The sequence below is a fragment of the Trachemys scripta genome, chromosome 1, assembly GCF_013100865.1.
Source record: "Trachemys scripta elegans isolate TJP31775 chromosome 1, CAS_Tse_1.0, whole genome shotgun sequence".
NCBI lineage: Eukaryota > Metazoa > Chordata > Testudines > Emydidae > Trachemys > Trachemys scripta.
The window spans coordinates 135,145,831-135,167,439 of record NC_048298.1 but is presented as its reverse complement, the minus strand read 5'-3'; the positions used below and the strand labels follow the sequence as shown (position 1 = coordinate 135,167,439).

At 46.5% G+C, this 21,609-nt stretch overlaps 1 protein-coding gene across 1 annotated transcript in view; it reads left to right on the top strand.

The window, feature by feature from the left end:
- The window catches only part of LOC117885165 (ovostatin-like), a 53,866-nt gene extending 39,135 nt beyond the window's left edge, over window positions 1-14,731 (top strand). Inside the window, exons 27-36 of the mRNA XM_034786369.1 lie at window positions 59-133; window positions 1,305-1,470; window positions 5,130-5,350; window positions 6,063-6,278; window positions 8,979-9,103; window positions 9,491-9,581; window positions 10,147-10,215; window positions 12,465-12,567; window positions 12,925-12,998; window positions 14,486-14,731. Of these exons, the coding sequence (XP_034642260.1) occupies window positions 59-133; window positions 1,305-1,470; window positions 5,130-5,350; window positions 6,063-6,278; window positions 8,979-9,103; window positions 9,491-9,581; window positions 10,147-10,215; window positions 12,465-12,567; window positions 12,925-12,989 (1,131 nt within the window). The 3' untranslated portion in view covers window positions 12,990-12,998; window positions 14,486-14,731. The remainder of the gene's footprint in view (window positions 1-58; window positions 134-1,304; window positions 1,471-5,129; window positions 5,351-6,062; window positions 6,279-8,978; window positions 9,104-9,490; window positions 9,582-10,146; window positions 10,216-12,464; window positions 12,568-12,924; window positions 12,999-14,485) is intronic.
- Window positions 14,732-21,609: the final 6,878 nt, after the last annotated feature.

The window sequence follows — 21,609 nt, the reverse complement described above, 5'->3', positions numbered from 1 at the left end:
GGAGAAGGCGGTTCCCTCCCCTCCTGGAATGACTAGTTCTGTCGTGTGTTTTATTCAGGGAGGAGTCGATGACGAGCTTTCACTGACAGCCTACATCACCACAGCTTTGCTTGAGGCTGGACACCCCAGCTCGGTAAGGATTCCTTCACTATTGTTATCCTGCCTTAATTGGTTTCAGTCAGTTGGCTTGGCCCCAGAATCTGTTACAAATTTGCCTGGGTACTGGAAGTGATGACCCACAGGGACATGTCTGCATAGAATAGGTATGCATTCATTGCTGTTAATAAAGAAAAGGGGCTACATGCTACCCCCAGTCTTCAAGCAGAAATTCCACTGCAGTCTATAGGGTCTTGGGCAGTATATGGCTCAGTGTAACTTCTGATTAATTGAAATGCTAGATGTGCCCGCAAACTTGTCAGGCTCTTGTGCTTGTATTATATCTCAGCCTTAAACATGAGTCACTCAGGACCAGGAGAAAGTTCAGGGCAGACCCTTGAAACATCCAAATGTGCCTGTTAACTCGTGTATCTCTGACTATGTGCAGAGGTGGAGTAAGCTCCAGTTCAGTTCTGATGAATGATACACATGCTGCAGCCAGTTAAAAATGTGAAAGTCCATTAAAATGAGGGACAAGTTGTCTTGCTTTACAGTGGTTGGCGTCAGGGAGAGCAAAGGTTGGGCCTTAGACCCTAAAATGTCAGACTTCCTGACTTGTATTTTCCATACATTTTCTTAGCAGGTGTTCTGTTTCTGTCTGAGGAGCTTGCTTCCTCCTGGCCTATATTCTGCAGTAGTGAAGACATGGAGTCAAATTGTGATCTCAGTGACGTTGGGGTAACTTCATTTACTTCAGTGTAAATCCAGGACAACACCATATATGTCCATGGATTGACACTGGAGGCACTGAGAGCAGAATCTGGCCCATAATGTTGAGTTTGTCCATGACTACAGAATGTGATTACCCATGGAAGTTTAATAACTTATTGTAGAGCTAAGAAGAAGCAGTGGACTGGAAGGGGGACAGAATGAGCTCTCATTTATACTCAAATTTTAACTTCAGTAACGAAACCAAAGGCACTCCTGTGTTATGATGTTTCCCTAGTCTGAAAATCCTTGTTTTAGGGATGTCATGCTGCCCCTTCTGCAGTCCCTTTGGACCTAGAATATTCCATGTTCACTGCAGTGATGGTGGCCAGATAAAGTGAGCCTGGAATGTTCTGGAACAGAAATATTTGTCTGTGTGAAGATGTACGTCCCACACACACACACACACACACACACAGATCTAATTTATTTCTTTATAGCACCCCGTGGTCCGAAATGGCCTGTTTTGCTTGGAGGCTGCATCTGGAGAGGAAATCAGCAAAGTTTACATCCAGGCACTCCTGGCCTATATCTTCTGCCTGGTCGGCAATGAGGGGAAATGTGACTTCTTCTTGAAGGAGCTGGACAAATCAGCTAAGAAAGTCGGTGAGTGTCACCTAGTTTTTCTGGGATATTAGCACTGATGGCAGATGGGCCTACCTAGATGATACTGCCACCTTTAATTCTTGTGTTCAAATATAGAAACCATGGTAACTTTATTTGTCATGGAGTTTCACTCATTAGAAATACATAGGGAGATAGGCAGGCCCATAGGTAGGCCAGTTGAAATGGAGATGCTGAGCAGATCTGTGGTTTTGTTTTTAACACACAACCCAGATTAACCCTCCTCTCCACATACTGATGGAGCCTTTGACTGTCATGTCCACCTCCCTACCTCAACCAGGCCTCCCAAGTTCCCCTCCTCCTGTGCAAATAGGTGCATGCAGATGTGCAATATTATGTAATACTTTGACACCAAACTTTTTGGTTATCAATTATGAGAATTTACTGGGCCTGATTCTGACCTCCCTTTCACTGGTGCAAATCAAGGGTAGCTGGAAGGAGAGAACTGGGACAAGTGTCTCTCTTGCTTTAGTTCTAGCCTTTTCTCTCAATCTATCTGTCTTATCTTTTTATGTGACTATTCTGTAGCAAGGGTGACAGCTTGTGGCACACAAATATAATTGCATTCTAACCCAATATCCCCAAGGCCAGATGGATGAGTAACTGCTCCTGCAGAGCAGTCTGCTGGAATATTGTGTTCAGTTCTGGTCCTCCTCGTCTCAAAAAGGATCTAGCAGAAATACAGGGGTTCAGAGATAAACCAACCAGAAGAATGGGATGATTTCCATTAGAAAATAGATTGAAAAGAGTATTTAAAGCAGAGACAGAAAAAGAAGAAATAAAAGAATGATATGGATAAGGTAGATTGTGTGCTCCTGTTCCGCCTTTTTCATACCTGACTAAGGGAACATTCAATGACATTGAAAGGCAGCAAACTGAAAACTTATAAAAGGAAATGCTTATTAATATAACCCATAATTAGTACATGGAACTCATTGCTACTAGAGCCCATTGAGGCTTAGAACTTATCAAGATTCATTAAAAAATCAGAATCGTATATGGACCATGAGAATATCCACAGTTACATTAGGTAGGATTAAAAAAAACAAAGTTGTTTGGATTAAATTGTCATATTTCAGGGTTTAAGACTACCCATACCCAAGGAGGGTTAGGAAGAAACTTCTTCATGGGTAGATTATTTCATAACTACTGTGACAAATTTCCTCCTCTACCTTGGTGGGTCCTGCGCTTATTGGCGGATTTGCTCGCTTCACAGATTCACCCTGTGGGTCAGGAAACAGTCCAGAGACCTTCCCCTCTGGTAGAAGCTATAGTCCAGGTCAATTCATCCTGTGTTTGATCAGGAGTTGGGAGGTATGGGGGGAGCCCAGGCCCGCCCTCTACTCCAGGTTCCAGCCCATGGCCCTGTGGACTGCAGCTGTTTAGAGTGCCTCCTGGTACAGTTGCACAACACCTACAACTCCCTGGGCTACTTCCCCATGGCCTTCTCCCAACACCTTCTTTGTCCTCACCACCGGACCTTCCTCCTAACGTCTGATAACGCTTGTACTTCTCCGTCCTCCAGCAGTACGCCTACTCACACTCAGCTTCTTGCGCACCTCTTGCTCCCAATTCCTCAAACACTTCCTCTCCTCTGGCTCCCTGGCTTGACTGGAGTGAGCCCTTTTATAGCATCAGAGGGGCCTTAATTGGAGTCAGGTGGTCTATTAGCCTGGAGCAGCCCCTGCTCTGGTCACTCAGGGAACAGAAAACTACGTATCCAGTGGCCAGTATATCTCCCTTCTGCTACTCTGCTGTTCCCAACTGGTCTGGGTCTATCACACTACCCACTCTATAATTTCTTGTACCTTCCTCTGAAGGTGGCTGGTTCTGGCCACAGTCAGAGACAGGGTACTGGATGAGATGGACCACTGGGCAGGTATGACATAGCCGTTCCTCTGTTCTCCATGACCAGAGCTTCAGTGAAACATCAGGAGACTTAACCAACTATCAGATAATGGAGAGTTTCAACAAACTTTGTTTTGGATAGTTGAGGTTTGACTGCACCGAACAATCTCCCTCAGAGTCCCAAATCCAGCCGCCTTTGACTTCCTGCTCACCTCAGGGAAGGAAGATGCTGTGATCAGGAAGTGGAGCTGGCAAGATTTAGTACCTGGTGCACCAGACCTAGCCTTTGCAGTTCTCCAAGTCCTAGAGAGAGCCAGGGAGCAGGTATCAGATTTTTCCCTCCTTTACATCTGTAAATCAGGAGTAACTGGATTTATTGGAACTGGCAAAGGTACAGAAAATGACAACAAAAATGAGGGGTATGGATTAACTTCCATATGAGGTGAGATTAAAGAGGTGAGAAGAGACCACGGAGGGGAGCTAAGATAGAGAGCTATAAAATCATGACTGGTGTGGAGAAAGTGAATAGGGAAGTGTTATTTACTCCTTCTCATAACACAAGAACTAAGGGTCACCCAAAGAGATTAATAGGCAGCAGGTTTAAAACGAACAGAAGGAAGTATTTATTCACACAACACACAGTCAACCTGTGGAACATATTGCCAGGGGATGTTGTGGAGGCCAAAAGTATAACTGGGTAGGAAAAAGGAGGAGGAGAGGTTCATTGATGGCTATTAGCCAATATGGGCCGGGACCCAACCCTATACTCTGAGTGTCCCTAAACCTCTGACTGCTAGAAGCTTGGAACTGGATGACAAGGGATGATGGATCACTCAATAATTGCTTTGCTCTGTTCATTTCCCTCTAAAGCATCTGGCACTGTACACTGTCAGAAGACAGGATACTAGGCCAGACGGACCATTGGTCTGACCCAGTATGGCCATTCTTATGTTCCTATGTCCAGTGGAGTTTCTCTGGAGTTACACCAGTGTACATAAGCAGATAGAATCATAGAATATCAAGGTTGGAAGGGACCTCAGGAGGTCATCTAGTCCATCCCCCCTGCTGAAAGCAGGACCTAATCCCCAACTAAATCATCCAAATCTGGCCAGAGGACTGAGACCTAAACATTTATATCTCCTATTGGAGTGCAGAGCACTGAGTTTGTTCTCCATGGTCCTCCCAACCTTCTGGAGAAAGAAATGCTACGTCTACACTATACACCACTGCTGGTGCTGTGTACTGTGTGTGCAGCTGCATGCCACAGTGAAAAGCAGCTGCATCTACACTGTACTGTGTAGTTACATGGGTCAGTGAAAGTTTCTGGTGGTGGTGGGGTGGGGGGGATGCCGCTCCCTGCAGCTGGATCCTTTCACTATGATGAGGAAAAGCACCAGAAGTGGGTAGCTGGCAGAGCCATTTTTGCTGCCAGAACCTTTTCACACTGCCTATGTCTTTCCCTGAAGTGGGGAAATGCTCCAGACGCAGGGAGGCACTGGAACACTACATTGGGAGAGGCACAGCTTGAGCAAGTAGAAAGCTGTGTAGGGTAAGTACTTGTGTACATACCCACAGCTTTCAAGCATGTCTGTACTCTACTCACCTAAGCAGCGCCTCTCTGCCTGCTCTACTATTTATATCTATGCTAGGGGGATTATCTGTCTCTGTACTGTACATGCCACCAAAAGAAGACATACTCAAAGAGACTGGGACTGGGGCTTCTGGATGGCAGCACAGACTACTAATTACTAAGCTGCTGTTCTGATTCTTCACAATCTCCTTTCTGTTCTCAGGTGGCTCAGTGCACTGGGAACGGGCGGTAAAGCCCCCTGCAGAAACATTCCCCTCTTTCTATTCCCGTGCCCCCTCTGCTGAGGTTGAGATGACCAGCTATGTGCTTCTGGCAGTGCTCCACAAACCCAAACGGGCTCAAAAGGACCTAACATTCGCCTCACAGATTGTGCAGTGGATCATCAGACAGCAGAATCCCAATGGGGGTTTCTCTTCCACCCAGGTACAGCAACTACCTTCTGCCCTCTAATCACGCCCAGGAAATCACAGGCCGCTGCTCACATAAGCCAGCTGCATTAGAGATTGAGAGAGAGAGCCAATAGGACTGTGACTAAAAAGATCCATTGGTCACTTTCTCCCACAGATAGTCCAGGCCCTATTCCAAAAGCTGGAATAACAGCTATGAAGGGATTGCGGGCTTCCCCACACCCTGCCAGCTGCCACCCCTAGCCTCAACCTCTACGTACAAAGTGCCAATGCACCTAAGCTCTTTGCAGAATGATGTGTGTGTAAATGTCACCTGCTGGGGAAGCAGAACATTAGAGTTGAGTTCTGCTGTCCAGAAGACAATCTGGTTCTAAATGTGCCAAGGTGAAAGTCACATGGCAGCAATTGAATAGTAACAGGTACAGTTAGATCTTCACATGAATAGGAGCTCAGAGAATTCCTTTAGTCCCTGGTTCTAGCCTATGATTGATGTGTGTATGATTTGCTATCAGACACACCTGGTGCACTGAAGCGTTCTGGAGGTGTGCCCTAATGCTCTACAGGACTCAGTTTCCAAGATGAACTGGGATGGGTTTGGGCTCATCTGCACTGAAATCTTGTGAGCCGTGAAATGACTGTGGTCTGTATTGGAACCATGTGTTTAATAACCCCATGCAGTATCCCAACACAGTGTGTCTGTAATTGACAATTATTCTACACTTTTTCAGGACACAGTTATTGCTCTTCAAGCGCTGGCTGATTATGGTGCAGCAACCTACTCTGAGAACGGCCAAAACACAGTTAAAATCAGCTCCAGCAAGCCTTTTGAGAAGGTCTTTGAGGTGAATAGCCAGAACAGACTACTGTTGCAGCGGAGTTCCCTGCCTGATGTCCCAGGGAATTATACCCTGGAAGTGAATGGCAATGGATGTGTCTTTGTGCAGGTAAGTGCTCACCCTACCCTTCAGTGTGTGGCTTCTTCAGCACATAATACAGCCTTTCTTCTTTTGTGTCCCTCTCTTCTGTCCAGTCTCTCTCTCTCCCCCTTCCTTCCTACCTCCCCTGTTATTTCTTTTCTTAAGACTCTTTGGACAAATATATCAACTTCTTTAAGTCCAGTTCAGAAAGAAAGAAAGAATTGGTCCTTGGTGTTTTTTCTCTGTATCACACGTGATTAGTTTTTCTTAGGTGATGACTGGTAACTGGACATGTGTCACACACAAACATCCTCCTCTTTATTTGTAAAACTTGAGTTCCAGTTGAAGGAGTATGGTTTGTCTATCTGTCAGTCATAGGGCTTTATACTACTGCCCATCTTTGTATTATCCAACTGGTTCCATGTCAAATCAATAGCAATCTTCCTATTTGGGGTAAAAATCTGCCTGGGATGTTTTAGTTTGAGTGGTTGGATAGGTAAAGTTGTTAGATGTTTTCAGAGATTTTTTTTTTTTGCAGGCATTTGTTTGGTAGATGTTTGATAGATGAGCACCATCAGTGTTGTGAGTCTCACTGTTGCTATGGTGGAAAGATTTTTTTTCCAAAGAGGAAGGTTTTGCAGGATTTCCTAAAGATAGTCAGGCTATGTATTCACCTGATCTCCTCTGGCAGTCTATCCCAGAGCCAGTTCCCTTCTACTGACCATGTCTTGTCCCTAGCTCTCACATGCTTCACTCTGGGCTTTTTGATTTGCATCCTCCCAGAGGAACCCATCTCCCTGGCAGAAAACACATCAGAATTCAGTCCTTAACCTGTGGTCTTCGGACTGCAACACAGGAATGGGAGGGAGAAGTCGTGGGTCCTCTTCCGGTCTCTTCCACTGACTCACAGAGTGACCTTGAGTAAATCACTGCGACAAGGATGGTCCACAGGAAACGCTCTAGTGAAGCAGTGCAGCATTGAATGGGTGGGGAAAATGTCATATGATGCAGCCAGAACTGGGAACACAAGCATTATGAGGTCAAAAAACCCAAAGAGCTGCTATAGTTTATAATGGCTAACTCTGAGAGGCCAAAATTCTGTGCACCTCTCTTTAGAAACATTTCATCCATTAAAATAGCAGCTGCCAAGAGGCTAACAATAGAAGCCATTTGGAATAGCACTGCCCCTTTTGTTCCTGCTGAGTGGCTGCACCTTGAATCTTAACCCATATAGTGTGCTAGTCATGGTGAAAGGATCCTCCTAGACAAACATCATACTAAAGGTGAACAAACTTTGAACCCTACTTTGCCATCTCCAGACAACACAATCAATGAGAGGAAGAATGGTGATGTGATCAATGCACTGGACTCAGGGGATCTGGGTTGAATTTCTGGCTTTGGCAAAGCTGCCTATGTGACTTTGGGCAAATCACTTAATCTCTCTGTGCCTTAGTTCCCGTCTGTAAAATGGGTATTGTTACAACCTGGTGCAGTACCCTCCGTATAGGCATCAGTCTGTTGTGAGTGCGCCCAATCATTGTTGTGAGAGGGCCCAATCCAAGTCAATTGGATCTGGGTAGAGTCTAGTCACTGTTTCTAGCTCTGAGACTCCCCAGCACACTCAGAAGCTCAGATCTGTTGGGATATGGGGTGCTGCCATCCAGCTGCCCTGGATCCTGAAACCTCTCAAGCCTCCCAGTTGCTTACTCATTCTCCATCAGAGTCCCAACTAGGCTAATGGTCTCTGGGCTTCTACTGGGACTCTGGCAGGAAAGTAAGGAACACAGACTTAGCAAAGATGTTTCTTACCCATCGTGGCTTTACTTTTAAAGCATTCAAGAATTACAGATCTTTAAGAATAACAGAAGCCCTGAGATGCGCTGTCCCGAGTCTGATCTCATCCCTTCTGTAAGTCCCTGGTTTGTCAGACTCTGCTTAGCCTGAAACTCTCTCCTGCCTTCTCTCTTTCAAGCCCTTCTTACATGTTGCAGTGGATGGGTCCCTGCAGAGCAGAATCTTGCTCTTAAATAGGGCCATGACTCTGAGCCATGTGCTCGAACTGAGATGCTCCAGATCCCCCAGTTATGCTTGCCCCCTACCCTTGTGGGCCCAGTGTAGAGACCATTGTTCCACGGGGTTGGACCAATAGTTCAGTCATTCAGAATCAGTAGCTCCAGATGACTTTGATGATGGGCCTTCAGAAAGGAGCTGTCTGGAATGCAATGCAACAGGCTATCCTTGCAGGAGTCCAGACTAGAGTTCAACACATAGTGTACAATAGAATTCATAATCTGATCCAGACATATCCTACTCGGTCACAGTGATAGCATTTCCCTACTTCATAGAGTTTATAAGATGCAGATACATTGGTGATGAGAACCCTATAAATCCCTAGGCAGATCAAAAGGCTAATGGGGATTAACATGTTTTTTCTCCACACTTCTGTCTGGCCACTTGGTGGCACACTTATTCCTTACATTGTTCAGCTGGATGGAACCTCAGTTGTGGGGAAGGGAAGGCTTTTAATGTTACTGATGGAAAGCTTGGCAGTTTGGTGGTTTGCTGAAGTAGTTCTCCAGTCACTAAATGTTACCCTTGGGGAATTGGTGCATTCAGTCAGGATTTCTCCAGGCATGGAGCAAAAAAGGGGTTGCGAGGCACCACAACAGGTGGGTCAATAGCTCAGACTGATTTCTAATTTTCATTACCATTTTTCATCTGTTCCAGACAACCCTGAGATACAACATCCTTCTTCCCAATAAGACTTCTGGGTTCTCTCTCTCAGTGCAGACGGCAAATGCTTCCTGCGCAGACAGTTTCCGGGCAAAGTTTGACATCATCCTCTCAACCAGGTAACCTCCCTTCAGTTGCCTGGATGACAAGAACTGGCTGATTAAGACGGGATGGCTTTTGAAAGAACAGATTATAAATATTAAAGTGCTATTAGATGATCTGTGTAAAATACCTGAGGGTGCTAATCGCCTTGGCCTGCTAGACCCTTATCCCAAATCCCAGGGATACCCCCTCTTTCCAGACAACTGTCCCTCCCTGGGGATACTTGTCCCCTTCTTGGACATCTATCATTGGTCATTTCCGCACCTCTTCCATGTTAATAAATGATCAGCAATTACATGCAATTCAAAAAGGCCTTTGCAGGCTGTGTGTGCTCTGGAGCCGAAGGTGTCATTGTGTTTCCTCCACATTCATGGTCCAGAGTGACCCAGTCCTTCCCATTTCAGTTATGCCGGGAAACGCAATATCTCCAACATGGCCATTATCGACGTCAAGATGCTCTCTGGCTTCGTACCTGTCAGTTCATCCCTGCAAAAGGTAAGGAATGGCAGTGACATGAATAAGCCACCTCAGGGGAAGAGGGGGTTACAGAATATTACAACACGGACTGGATAAAAAAGGGGGCCTGGTTAGCACTGAGAAAACACTTTCTGAGGGATTTTAATGTGTCTGTAGCACTTGAATAGACTGTGTATTCTCAGCCTGGGGGTCAGACCCTCCAGGAGTCCTGAGCAGGGGTCAGGGTGTCACAACTACCCTGTTTCCTAGATTGCTAAATTGGACGGAGTTCCCAGATAGAGCCTGGTTAAATGGGAGTGAGATTCAGGGGAGGGAGGTGTCCTAATATGGACAAGGTTGAGGATCACTGGATTAGATTAACCAACTGGAATTCCAAACTGACTGTCTCCTGTATAACTGTTTAGGTATGTGCATTTCCTGACAAAGCCACTACACACTTGGGTCTCTATCAAGTGATTATTTTTATTGACCCATGCTATCCATTAGATAACACTTTGGCTCAGTCATTTACTGCAGATTCTGGGGTGTCTTGCTTTCAGTGATTATTAATATTTTAATGTTTCCCACATTTCCTGATCTAAAGCTTCGTGAGGATCAGAAAGTGATGCAGGTAGAAACCAAGCAAAACCACGTCCTCTTCTATCTGGAGAGTGTGAGTTATGGAAAATCAATTCTTTGGTTTGGGTTTAGCAGGTTTTAATTTTGCATAGAAGATACATGCATAGCCACTCCACATATGTGTGATAAACTGCATTGATCATGCACCTTTGCCCATTAATCCATCTACCCTGAAACTATTCTAACATTCCAAATCCCTCAGCAGCTTCCAGCAGCCTCCTGTTCTTTTATTCAAAATAAAACACACACAACATGTTTCCTCCTTTCAGACACTGACTGCTGGGGGCCATGGAGCAACCTCCCCAGTGTGCACACAGCTCCACTAGGGGGTTTCCTCTAAAGCAGCCGGTGCTGGTCACCAGCACAGACCGGATACTGCACAAGATGGAGCACTAATTTTATCTGGTCTGGAAATGTTGATGCTCCTTCTCCTCACACCTGCCACATAGAGAATTTCCACCTTCCCTCCAATCAAACTGCACCTGCCTCAGGACTGGAGCTAGCAGAACACAGTCCTGCCACAGAAGCAGCTTTTCTAGTCAGAAAAAAATGTCGCATCTTTAAAGTTGATTCCCTTGAGACCCTGCAGGACTAGCAATGGGAGTGTTTACAGCTTCTCCATGGGATGCACACAGGGCCGGCTCTAGGTTTTTTGCCGCCCCAAGCAAAAAATTTTGGCTGCCCCCCGTCCCAGCCTTGGGCTCCTCGCCGCACCCCCCTGCTGCCCCAGCTTTGGGCTCTCCCCACCCACCCACCCACTCACACCTCCTGCCGCCCCAGCCCTGGGCTCTCTGCCCCCCTCCCCCACCTGCACCCTCCTTCCGCTGCAGCCCTGGGTCACTGGTAACTCACTCCCACGGCAGGTCATTCAGCATGAATTTTACATGTGCACAGAACACAGACAGGATTGGTTCCCATATGGTTACAGAACTGCAGAAAAGTGGAACAATTTTCAGCTTGTGTGACTGGAAGATATCTGGATGCATATTATAAGACTGTCCTACATAAATGAGGAAAAGTTGAGGTGCCTTTATTATTCTTTTCTTCCACTCTTTCTTTCTATGGGGAATTTGCCAATAAAATATCACTGTCTTCCTTTTAAACAAACAAACAAAAAGGCAATGACTGTTGAAAATAGCAATTCCAGTCCTAATAACCACTGGGAAGCATTTCTTGCTCAATTTTATCCTACTTTTTCTACAGCAAGTTACAGTGGATCAGTATATTTGATTTGGGAGAAATGAAGTAACAGCCGCCCAAACTGAGCTTGAGCACTCCTGAATTTTGAGGTGTTCAAATCTGGAAGGCAGGTGCTGGGGGGGGCTGTGGCTCCGCGGGGAAGCATGGCAGCATGTATGCAGTGGTGTGTCTGGCGCTGCGTGGAGCCAGACATGCTGGTCTGAGTGGCATGATAAGTGGGCTGGGGGGTTGGATGGGGTGGAGGTTCGGTGGGGGCAGTCAGGGGCAGGGAGAAGGCGGGGTAGATGGGTCAGGGATTGTGGGGGCAGTCAGGGGACAGGCAGCAGTTGGATAGGCATGGGAGTCCCGGGGATTTGTCAGGGGATAGGTAGGGGGTGGGATTCTAGGGGGGAAGTTGGGGCGGTCTCAGGAGGGGTCAGTTGGGGACAAGGAGAAGGGAGGCTTAGATAAGGGGTGGGGTCTTGAGAGGCAGTTGGGGCAGGGGTCCCGGGAGGGGGTGATCAGGGGGGGTTGGATGGGTTGGGGTCTGTGGGGGGCAGTCAGAGGGNAGGGCTGGCTCTATAGGCAGGGAGCTAACAAAGGAACTACAGTTCCCAGGGCCCTCTGTTGGTTCTCAGCTCCCAGGCTGGATCCCTGCCGCCCCTGCAAATGGGCTGCCCCAAGCACGTGCTTGCTTTGCTGGTGCCTAGAGCCGCCCCTGGATGCACACGCTCACTTCTATGCTTGGAGGGACTACAAGACTTTAGACTTCAATGTCATGACCATTGGGGATTTAGAAGTTGGTTTTGCTTCCTCTGAGCCCTGTGTATTGGGACTCATGATGACTGAGGATCACAGCAATACAAGAAGGAGAGGAAAATTGGAACCAATAACATTTTTAAAAAACTCTCTAAGACTGTTTCTAAAATGACAGATACAGGCAGGTAAATAATGGATGCCAGGGCTGGAGTGCATCATGCACACAGGAGATGTGTGTGTTGGGAACCCACCACAGCTTAGCAGTCCCTGGGGTTGACCCTTTACAGAGGAGTCAGCGTTCTATGAACAAAAGCTGATGCCCATCTCTGTCCCTCACATTCCCAGGTCTCACGGAAGACTATCAGTTTCTCCTTCTCTGTTGAACAAGACCTTCCTGTGTCCAACATCAAACCAGCTTCAGTGCTGATCTACGATTACTATGAAACAGGTAGGAGGGCTTTGTTTAGACCACACACCAAGTGGGGGGAAGTGTCACTGCATTTATTAAAGCTGATGGAGGGCCATTACAATTGGGATGCTGATGAGGTCCTTGGAACTCAATAGGGGTTTGAGCCAAACCTACTCAAGTCAATGGAGAGACACCTGTTTTCTTCAATGAGCTTTGGCTCAGGCCATATGTGCTGAATGTGGAATAGGTGATGGACTAGAACTGGGAAGATTTCAAAGAGATACATTCTGAGCTTCTATGGATTAGGGATACTCCACAAGGCGGGGAGGTTTGTGTGATGGGCATCAGAGATGGAGTGACTTCTTACTGCAATGGGAATGTTCCCATCTCTTCCAGACGAACATGCTGTTGCAGAATACAAGTCACTCTGCAATGAAGCTGCCCCTGAAAGCATTGAATAGCCTGGAAAGGTAAGTGAGAGCTGGAGACACTGAGCAGATACAAGGAGAAGGTGGTGAGTGGAGAGCAAGAAGAAAGGTGAGGTAAATGGAGAGCTGCACTGAGTAGATGCACAGAGGTGGGGTAAAGAGGTTGATAGAAGTTCCTGTAGGTTAGGGTTATCTAGTCTCCACCAGCCTGATCAAAGAGTAGGGAGACAAGGTTGTTTTCATGTAAGAGCCCAATCCTGCCAGATGCCAAGTTCCCAAAATTGATGGGAGTTGGGGGCACTCAGTAGTTCCGAGGAAGAGCTCTGCCCTCTGCAGCATTGGAGCCCAAGTGCATAAAATCAGACTGATGGAAAATGGCTGAAGAGTATTATATAAGCGCTAGCATCTTCCAAAATGCAGTGCTTTTCTAATCAGCCCTTTAAAGCCTGCCTCTTCCAGGTACCCACCTGGCCATTTCACAGGGAGCTGGGACTCATGGAAATCCCATTTCTAGCCAGTGAATCAGTGAAATGCTTTCTGGAGAGAAAGCTGGCTCATACTGACGTCATTCTTGGGGCTGGAGTATTGATTCAGTGGGAGAAATATCACCTGATATGTGAGGCCCTGGTTCAATTCCTGGAAATGCAGCATTCTTACACCATATTGGCTGCTACTTGCAGGGCTGGGCTGTTGGAGCTACAGATGTATCCAATAGCTGGATTCCTTGGTCCAGCTTCACAATGCTGCCCTCAATATAGTTGTGCAGCAGAAGTGAGCTGGGCCCCTAACCCAGAGGTCAAGAGATTAAGAACATAAGAATGGCCATACTGGGTCAGACCAGATGTCCATCTAGACCAGTATCCTGTTTTCTGACAGTGGCCAATGCCAGGTGCCCCAGAGGGAATGAAGAGAACAGGTAATCATCAGGTGATCCATCCCCTGTCGCCTATTCCCATCTTCTGGCAAACAGATGTTAGGGACATCATACCTGCCCATCCTGGCTAATAGGCACTGATGGACCTATCCTCCATGAACTTATCTAATTCCTTTTTTGAACCCTGATATAGTCTTGGCCTTCACAATATCCTCTGGCAAGGAGTTCCACAGCTTGACTGTGCGTTGTGTGAAAAAATACTTCCTTTTGTTTGTTTTATAACTACTGCCTATTAATTTCATCTGGTGATCCCTAGTTCTTGTGGTATGAGAAGGAGTAAATAACACTTCCTTATTTACTTTCTCCACAACAGTCATGATTTTATAGACCTCTATCATATTCCCCCCTTAGGTTTTTTTTTCCAAGCTGAAAAGTCCCAGTCTTATTAATCTCTCCTCATATGGCAGATGCTTCTTACCCCTAAGAATTTTTGTTGCCCTTTTCTGAACCTTTTCCAATTCCAATATATCTTTTTTGAGATGTGGCAACCACATCTGTACACAGTATTCAAGACTGAATTCATGCTCTCCTAGAATCTATGAATTCTGTGTTTGCCTTGTTCTCACTGATGTTTCTGCTTTGCTTTTTCCTCCAGGACTGTGGTGAACAATGAACAAGTGATCATGTTTCCTATTTTCCTCTATGTTCAGTCACAGAAAGGGCCATTTAATTGCACTTCACCCTTCTAATCACAGGGGTCCATGACAACGTGTGTCATTTTTACCTGAACTTAGGCCTGATGCTTCCTTCCATGAAGCTTTTCTCCAGGTCCATATCCTGAATATGTATTAGTTCTCGTCAATAAATTTTCTCATTATTGGAGATGCACACCTGGTCTCTGCTTTCTTCTTCTTTATAATTTGGTACCAGTGAGGACTTTCCCCACAACTCCAATAGGCTGGACGTTTCTGCTGCAATGATCAGAGGTGCCATTGTTAACTGTGGAGAAATTTCTGTAGTCACCAGGTTCAGATTTAATGCCTTACTCAGGCACAGACCCCATCTGAGAGTGATTGATTCAAGCTGTCTGTATGGACCCAGGCACAGATCACTACAAGGTGCCACATTTGGAAGGTTTCCTTTACTGCTACAGGGGCAAGAAACTTTTTTTTTTTAAATGACAGTTCACATAGTGCAGAAACCGATGGGAAAACCAGAGACATATAGAGCAGAGATCACTGCATCCAAGCTCTATCCGGCGTCCAGGGACCACCCGGAATGGTCACATCAGCAAGAGCCTCTGCTCGGCCTCCACCAAACAGCAAGCAGATTCCGCTCCAGCAGCAGTTTACTGCAATAGCCTTTTCCTGCCCATGGCACCATGTCAGAAAGGGAAATGCAGTCACATCTAATATTCGTTGGTAGTTATTGTCATGCAGCATGTTTAGCTATTGGTCTATCTCTCTCTTCTCTCCTTCTTGGGCCCCATCTCCCTTGGAGCCTATGCAATAGCATTTGCCTTCACCCCCTTGCACTTGCATCACTTCAGTCCTGGAGGGAGATGTGTCCTGCTCCTCCTGTAGGTGCTGCCGCCCTCAATCACAACATCCTGGGATCTGTAGCAGGGGTTGCTGCTCCACCACTGCAGCGCTCCTAGCATAGCAGCCAACGCCTGGGATTTCATGGCCAGTGACACAATTTTGGCCCCAGCTGGAGCTGGGTTCCAGCTCTCATGAATTTCAAATCCTGCGCAGGGGAAAGCCCTCTGATTGGCTGCCTTCCCCATTTGCCCACCTCCTGGGGAATAGAAGCCAACCAGGGCTGCTGCAGGTGTCAGACAGAGTTGTCCCCCCTCCCATCAGGGGCCAGAGCTGTTTTGGGGTAGAAGTGGGGGAGGGAGCAATTGACACCATCCTTAACGAAGGGGAGAGGGCAGTATTGAGCAGAAAGAGCAGCTCAGGGTTATCCTACTCCCCTCTACTGTGAGCAATGGATCAGCCTGCTCCCTGCTTCTCCTCCCTGCAGCACTGGTAAAGGTCAGAGGAGGCAAAGACCCCCTGAGGCTGCAGGAGGCTCCTAGGTGAAATGAGGGTCATTGGAATGATGTGGGCCTGGGGCTATATCATTGATTGCTAGGATGGGGGCAGGCCAGTGTGGGGCTGGGGGTGTAGCATTGATTGATTAGGAAGTGCTGCAAGACACATCCCGGGATCCCAGCTGACTTCACAGTGGGGTCTGGGCTATGAGCTCTGCTACACAGCCTCATGCTTTGATGGTCATACCCATAGTAATGTCACAGCTATTCTCAGTAGGCTTCCTTTCTCTTCACTGGACGCTTGTCAAGTTATTGACTTCTGTCCATGGAGACCAAGATCATTTGGAAAAAGGAATGAAAATGTGTTTATGAATTTGAGATTGTGACCCTAATAAAAAATGAACCAAGGTAAAAAATTCAATGGGTTAGAAAATGTCATTTCATTCCTTACTAAGAGTCACAACAAGGAGAAGGCAGCGATGTGACACCTCTATGATATCACTGGGACAAACAGATATCAAGGGATGGTCTGGATGCCTGCAGGAGGCACAATTTACCTTGGCACCAGCTACCCACCAACTTAAACTAGAAATCGCCAACCAACTGGCAGAGCTTTAGAAACCTCTCTCACCAGGAGAGGCAGGAGATGATCTTCCATGTTATCCCTCCTGGATCCTACGGCTTCATCAGGGAATGCTGTCTACATGAAGGGTTAGGAGAGCTAGTGGTGAGGGGAAGGTTCTCACTGCACAGCTCTCCAGAACAAACTTGGAGCTAGCCCTCTGCTGAAGAACCCCTCACCCTTCTCAGTCACCAGGGAAGGGAAGGGGCTCTAGGTGAGTTCTAGTAGAAATCCAACAAGGATCTGTCAAGTGTTATATGCATGTCCTTACCCAGGGGCGTCTCTCTCAGTTGCTTTTGTGTCAGCCAGGGAAACATTGTTGAGAGCCAGAACACTACAGGGAACAAAAGGTGCTAACACACCAAGGGGAGTCATTGCCATAGGTGATGGAGTCCACAATGGTATGTATTCACAAACAAATCATGTGAAGGATCATGTCAGTTAGTCATGACAAACCCTAGTTTTAAACATGAGTAGTCAGGAGAGGCAGGTTTGTATAATTTTTGGTGGTGCCCAGAATGGGTCCAAGTTTCCCCAGCTACACACACACACACCTGCCTTGTAAGCCGATATATATTTTTTAAAATAATGTAAAAATGGACTGGAAACAGTGAGCGTTTAACGGTTTCCCTATATTGCACAATGTGGAGGTGTGGGGGAGATGAGGGCTCTGGCTGGGGGTGCAGGCTCTTGGGTGGGGCTGGGGTGTGGGAGTTCCAGCTCAGATGCTAACAAAGGGGATTTCTCATGACTACAGCCCTCTTTGTTCTGTTCCACCCCCTTTAGTAGCTTTGGCACAAGGCAGGAATCCTTTCTCTCTCTCTCGGTTCACACCCCTCCTTCTAAAAGGAAAAGCACCAGGTTAAAGATGGATTCCAGTTCAGGTGACATGATCACATGTCCTGTGAGACTTCATTACCTACCTGCTGGCACACATGTACAGGAAGTCTTACAAGTAAATAGAGCCATTTCCAACCAATTGTCCTGGTTAACGGGAGACATCAAGATTCCAAACCACCATTAATGTCCCGCACTTTGCATAATTACAATAGGACCTCAGAGGTATATTTCATATTCCTAGTTTCAGATACAAGAATGATACATTCATATAAATAGGATCATGACCACACTCAGTAGGGGGAGGGATAGCTCAGTGGTTTGAGCACTGGCCTGCTAAACCCAGGGTTGTTAGCTCAATCCTTGAGGAGGGATCTGGGGCAAAAAATCAGTACTTTGTCCCACTAGTGAAGGCAGGGGGCTGTACTCAATGACCTTTCAAGGTCCCTTCCAGTTCTAGGAGACAGGATATCTCCTCTAATTTAAGATTATAAGCTTTGTAATGATACCTTACAAGAGACCTTTTGCATAAAGCATATTCCAGTTACATCATATCCACACTTATAAACATATTTTTATAAAAATATGGAGTGCAACATCACAGCCTCCTCCACTGCTGCAGCCTGCTGCCCCTCATCATAGCCTCATGGGGAATGGGGCTGCCCCTTGCCCAGCGTGGGGCAGAAGTGGTGGCTGCAAGTTGGAGGGGGCCGATCACATGGTCAGACACTCACCCAAGCTCCAACAGCTGCTCGAGTAAGGTCCAGACTCTGTCTCCCAGAAGCCCCCTTGCCATTGCCTCCCGATGGGTGTCGAGGGAGAGGATGGCTGCCAATCATGTGTGCACCTCCTCCCCTCCTCCCTCCGCAGGTGCAGCAGCCGCCTCAGCCTGCTGCCAGCGCCCCTCTTGTGTTGTAGGCAGCAGCGGCTGGCAGCGAGGGAGTGCAGCATGGAGCGGCAGGCAGCTGTCTGCTTGAGGCACCCGCCCGCTTGAGGCAGGGACGTTCTGGGGCCTGGGGGAGGCGCACGGGTGTGGGAAGTGTGGCCTGGGGTAGAGATCTGGCTCTGAACACTGGTGGAGCCGGGCCCCCGGGCCCTGAATATTCCTGGAGCCTGGGCACCACGGGCCCATACAACTCACCGCCCCTGTGATTAGTTGACATAATGCTGAATAAGGGTTGCCTTGATCTACACACTGGTTATCAGAGAGATAAGGTGGGTGAGGTAATATTTTTTATTGGACCAACTTCTGTTGGTGAGAGAGACACACTTGTGTCTGAAGAAGAGCGCTGTGAAAGCTTGAAAGCTTGTCTCTCTGAGCAACAGGAGTTGGTCCAATAAAAGATATTTCCTCACTCACCTTGTCTCTAATATCCTGGGACTGACAGAGTTACACCAACACTGCATATATGCTGGTTAGTCAGTCATAATCATTATCACCATGTCAGCTCACTCAGCTCCTCAACGTTGTTTTTAAGCCTGCAAGATTCCTTAACAGAGACAAGCCCATAGAGCTGTAGCAGTGAGAGTAGTGTTAAAGAGGCGATGTCAGGTCCCCTTTCTCACACATCTTGTGTCACTGGTTCTGAAATGTGTCATATTAGATCCCAGCCTGAGTTGATACTTTTTTTCTTTTGATTTTCATAAAAATCTTTTAACCCTTATTTTTAATTAACAAAGGAAGAAAAAAATCCTATTTTCCCAATAAAAGATGTGTTTTAAGGCATTTTTCATACTTTAATGGTGGAAAACAAAACAATGTGTAATTTAATACATAATAATTATGAATGTGAACTAACATTTGTACAAGGCTTATATTTATCATATTTTAATTGAAGAATATGATCGCTAATCACCCTGAACCAATGGTTAACTATATGAGGAGAAATTGCATTGCTTAAAACTGGATTGGCTTGGCCAACACATACTGCTTAATATACTGCTTATTATTACCCTGAGCAGTTCCACTGAGGGGGTTCTGCAGGGAATTGTGCTATCTGAGGCTAGCAGAGTCAGTTAGCAACCAGCCAGTTAGAGTAAGGTGGTGTGAGTTGTGCCTCTCTGTTTTAGAGAGCAGTCTGGTTTTTCTTTCTGGTTTGGGGTTCTTGTGTGTTCTGAATTCTAAGGCTAGGTCTACACTACCCGCCTGAATTGGCAGGTAGAAATCGACCTCTCGGGGATCAAATTATCGCGTCTTGTCGGGACGCGACAATCAATCCCCGAATCGACGCTCTTACTCCACCAGCGGAGGAGGTCGATTTTGCCGCCGTCCTTACAGCGGGGTAAATCGGCTGCGATACGTCGAATTCAGCTACTCCATTCGTGTATCTGAATTTGCGTATCTTAAATCGACTCTGCCCCTGTAGTGAAGATCTGCCCTAAGATTAAAGTAGTTTTACATTGCACCTTTCCAGGAAGAGTATTTTTTGCTATTTATCTAATTTCTCTGTTTGTACGCTGTAGAACATAACACACTTCTTCCCTTGGGAGACTATTCCACACCCTAATACAGGAGAAATCACAGTAGTGCCTACTGGACAAATGAGAACAGAGTCCCACCATGCTAGGCATTGGACAAACATAGCATAAGAAACAGTCCCTGTCCCAAAGAGTTTACAATCTAAATAGATTGCAATGGCAGAACATGTCAAGTTAATTCCATTTTTGTTTTTCACTGAAGTCCTTTCAATGGGGTTCTGTTAGGAAGGGATAAGCTAGACACCCAGACAAAAGAAAGGAGAAAGGATTGGAGCAAATCAGCAAAGGGGAGAGAATGTTCAGAGTGAAAACTGCAGAAAGCAGCCTGATGATGTCATCAGTGTCCATAATTCTGTGCTTGAGCTGCTTTCTACAGCTGCTGGACCAGCTGCAGTCTCTGGCTGACACTTCCATGCAGTTTCTTTTCCAAAGGCCACACAGCTGGGAGAAGGGGCAGGCCATGTGGCTTTTACTATCCACAGTGTGGGTAGTCTCCTCTGCACACTTCTGGGCCTGCTTGTGGGGAGGGACAGCCCCTGCTAGACCCCATTTTACACTCCCTGCTCTCCAAGAGTGTGTGGTTACCAGTGTGGTCATTTCTCCAGGTTTTCCCAGGACCATCTCTTTTTTGAGATAGCTGTCCCAGATTAAACATTTCGGAAGTCCCAGTTTTTTCCTCCTCAGAGGTGGCAACCCTAGTAACTACTATTGTGCTGGCTTCAGTCCCTGGTTTGCTGATCCCTGCAGTTTCTTTCCCAAAGCCTATGGGACTAAACCAGGGAGTCACCCCCATGGAAGTGACTGAAATTGGGGTTATCCAGTATGTAAGTGAATTAGGGCCTTGAAAAAGTCAGTGGCCATGCTCCCATTACCTCCAGGAGTGCAGAATAAGGTTCATAGTGCACAGTAATGTTACACACCAGAGAGTAAAGAACTGAAACCACAGGGGGAGGTTTAGGAAGGCATATTGTAATAATCTGGCACATCATCAGGCCTCTGCGTTTCACATAAATGTACTTTCATAAATGTGCTAAGGTCCATAAAATGGTCATTCCTGAATCAGAACTGGGGTCCACAATTGCTCAATACCTCAGTTTACATCTTTTCCAAGAAAGAGCACCAGTGCAGAACCCATTTGCCGCAAGCTGCAGGACTGGTGGGATACTGATTTAGAAAATGTCCTGTTACAGAGTCACCCCACCACTCTCTCCAGAAGAATGAAACCATCCCAAGGTGAATGTTAGCACCATATCAGGCTCAGTGATGACTCAGAGGGAAGAGTGCACCTAGCGAGTCACCCACCCCACCCCCTGCAATACCTAGATACTTTTTAGATGCTTCCATGCACATCCAAATAATTCCCAATGTTGTTTAGATTGTGAGATCTAATGGGAAACACAGCAAAAAGTATAGTACTATGTATGTACTGCAGCGATCATACTTGGGAGCCTGGAACACACAAGGATGAATATTTCATCATTTGTCCACCTCGGAGAAGATATACACCTGGGATCTCAGAGCTGTGGGATTTTGGGAGATAAATCACACAGAGCATTATTAGAGAGACCAGTCAGGATCAGGTCATCTGGGGGACTCCAGCTTCTGCACAGTGTGGTTGGCAGGGTGTTGAGGTCTGGCAGCTCTGATGTTGGGGCTGTGACCTGGAGTTGGTTCCAAAGAACTTCCTTTTGGACCCCAGTTTATATAGTGAAACTTGAGTCTTGCTTAGCTATATCTTAACCAATCATTTTACTAAAATATTACTAAACAATTTTCTAACCAATCTTAACATATTGTAAAACAATCC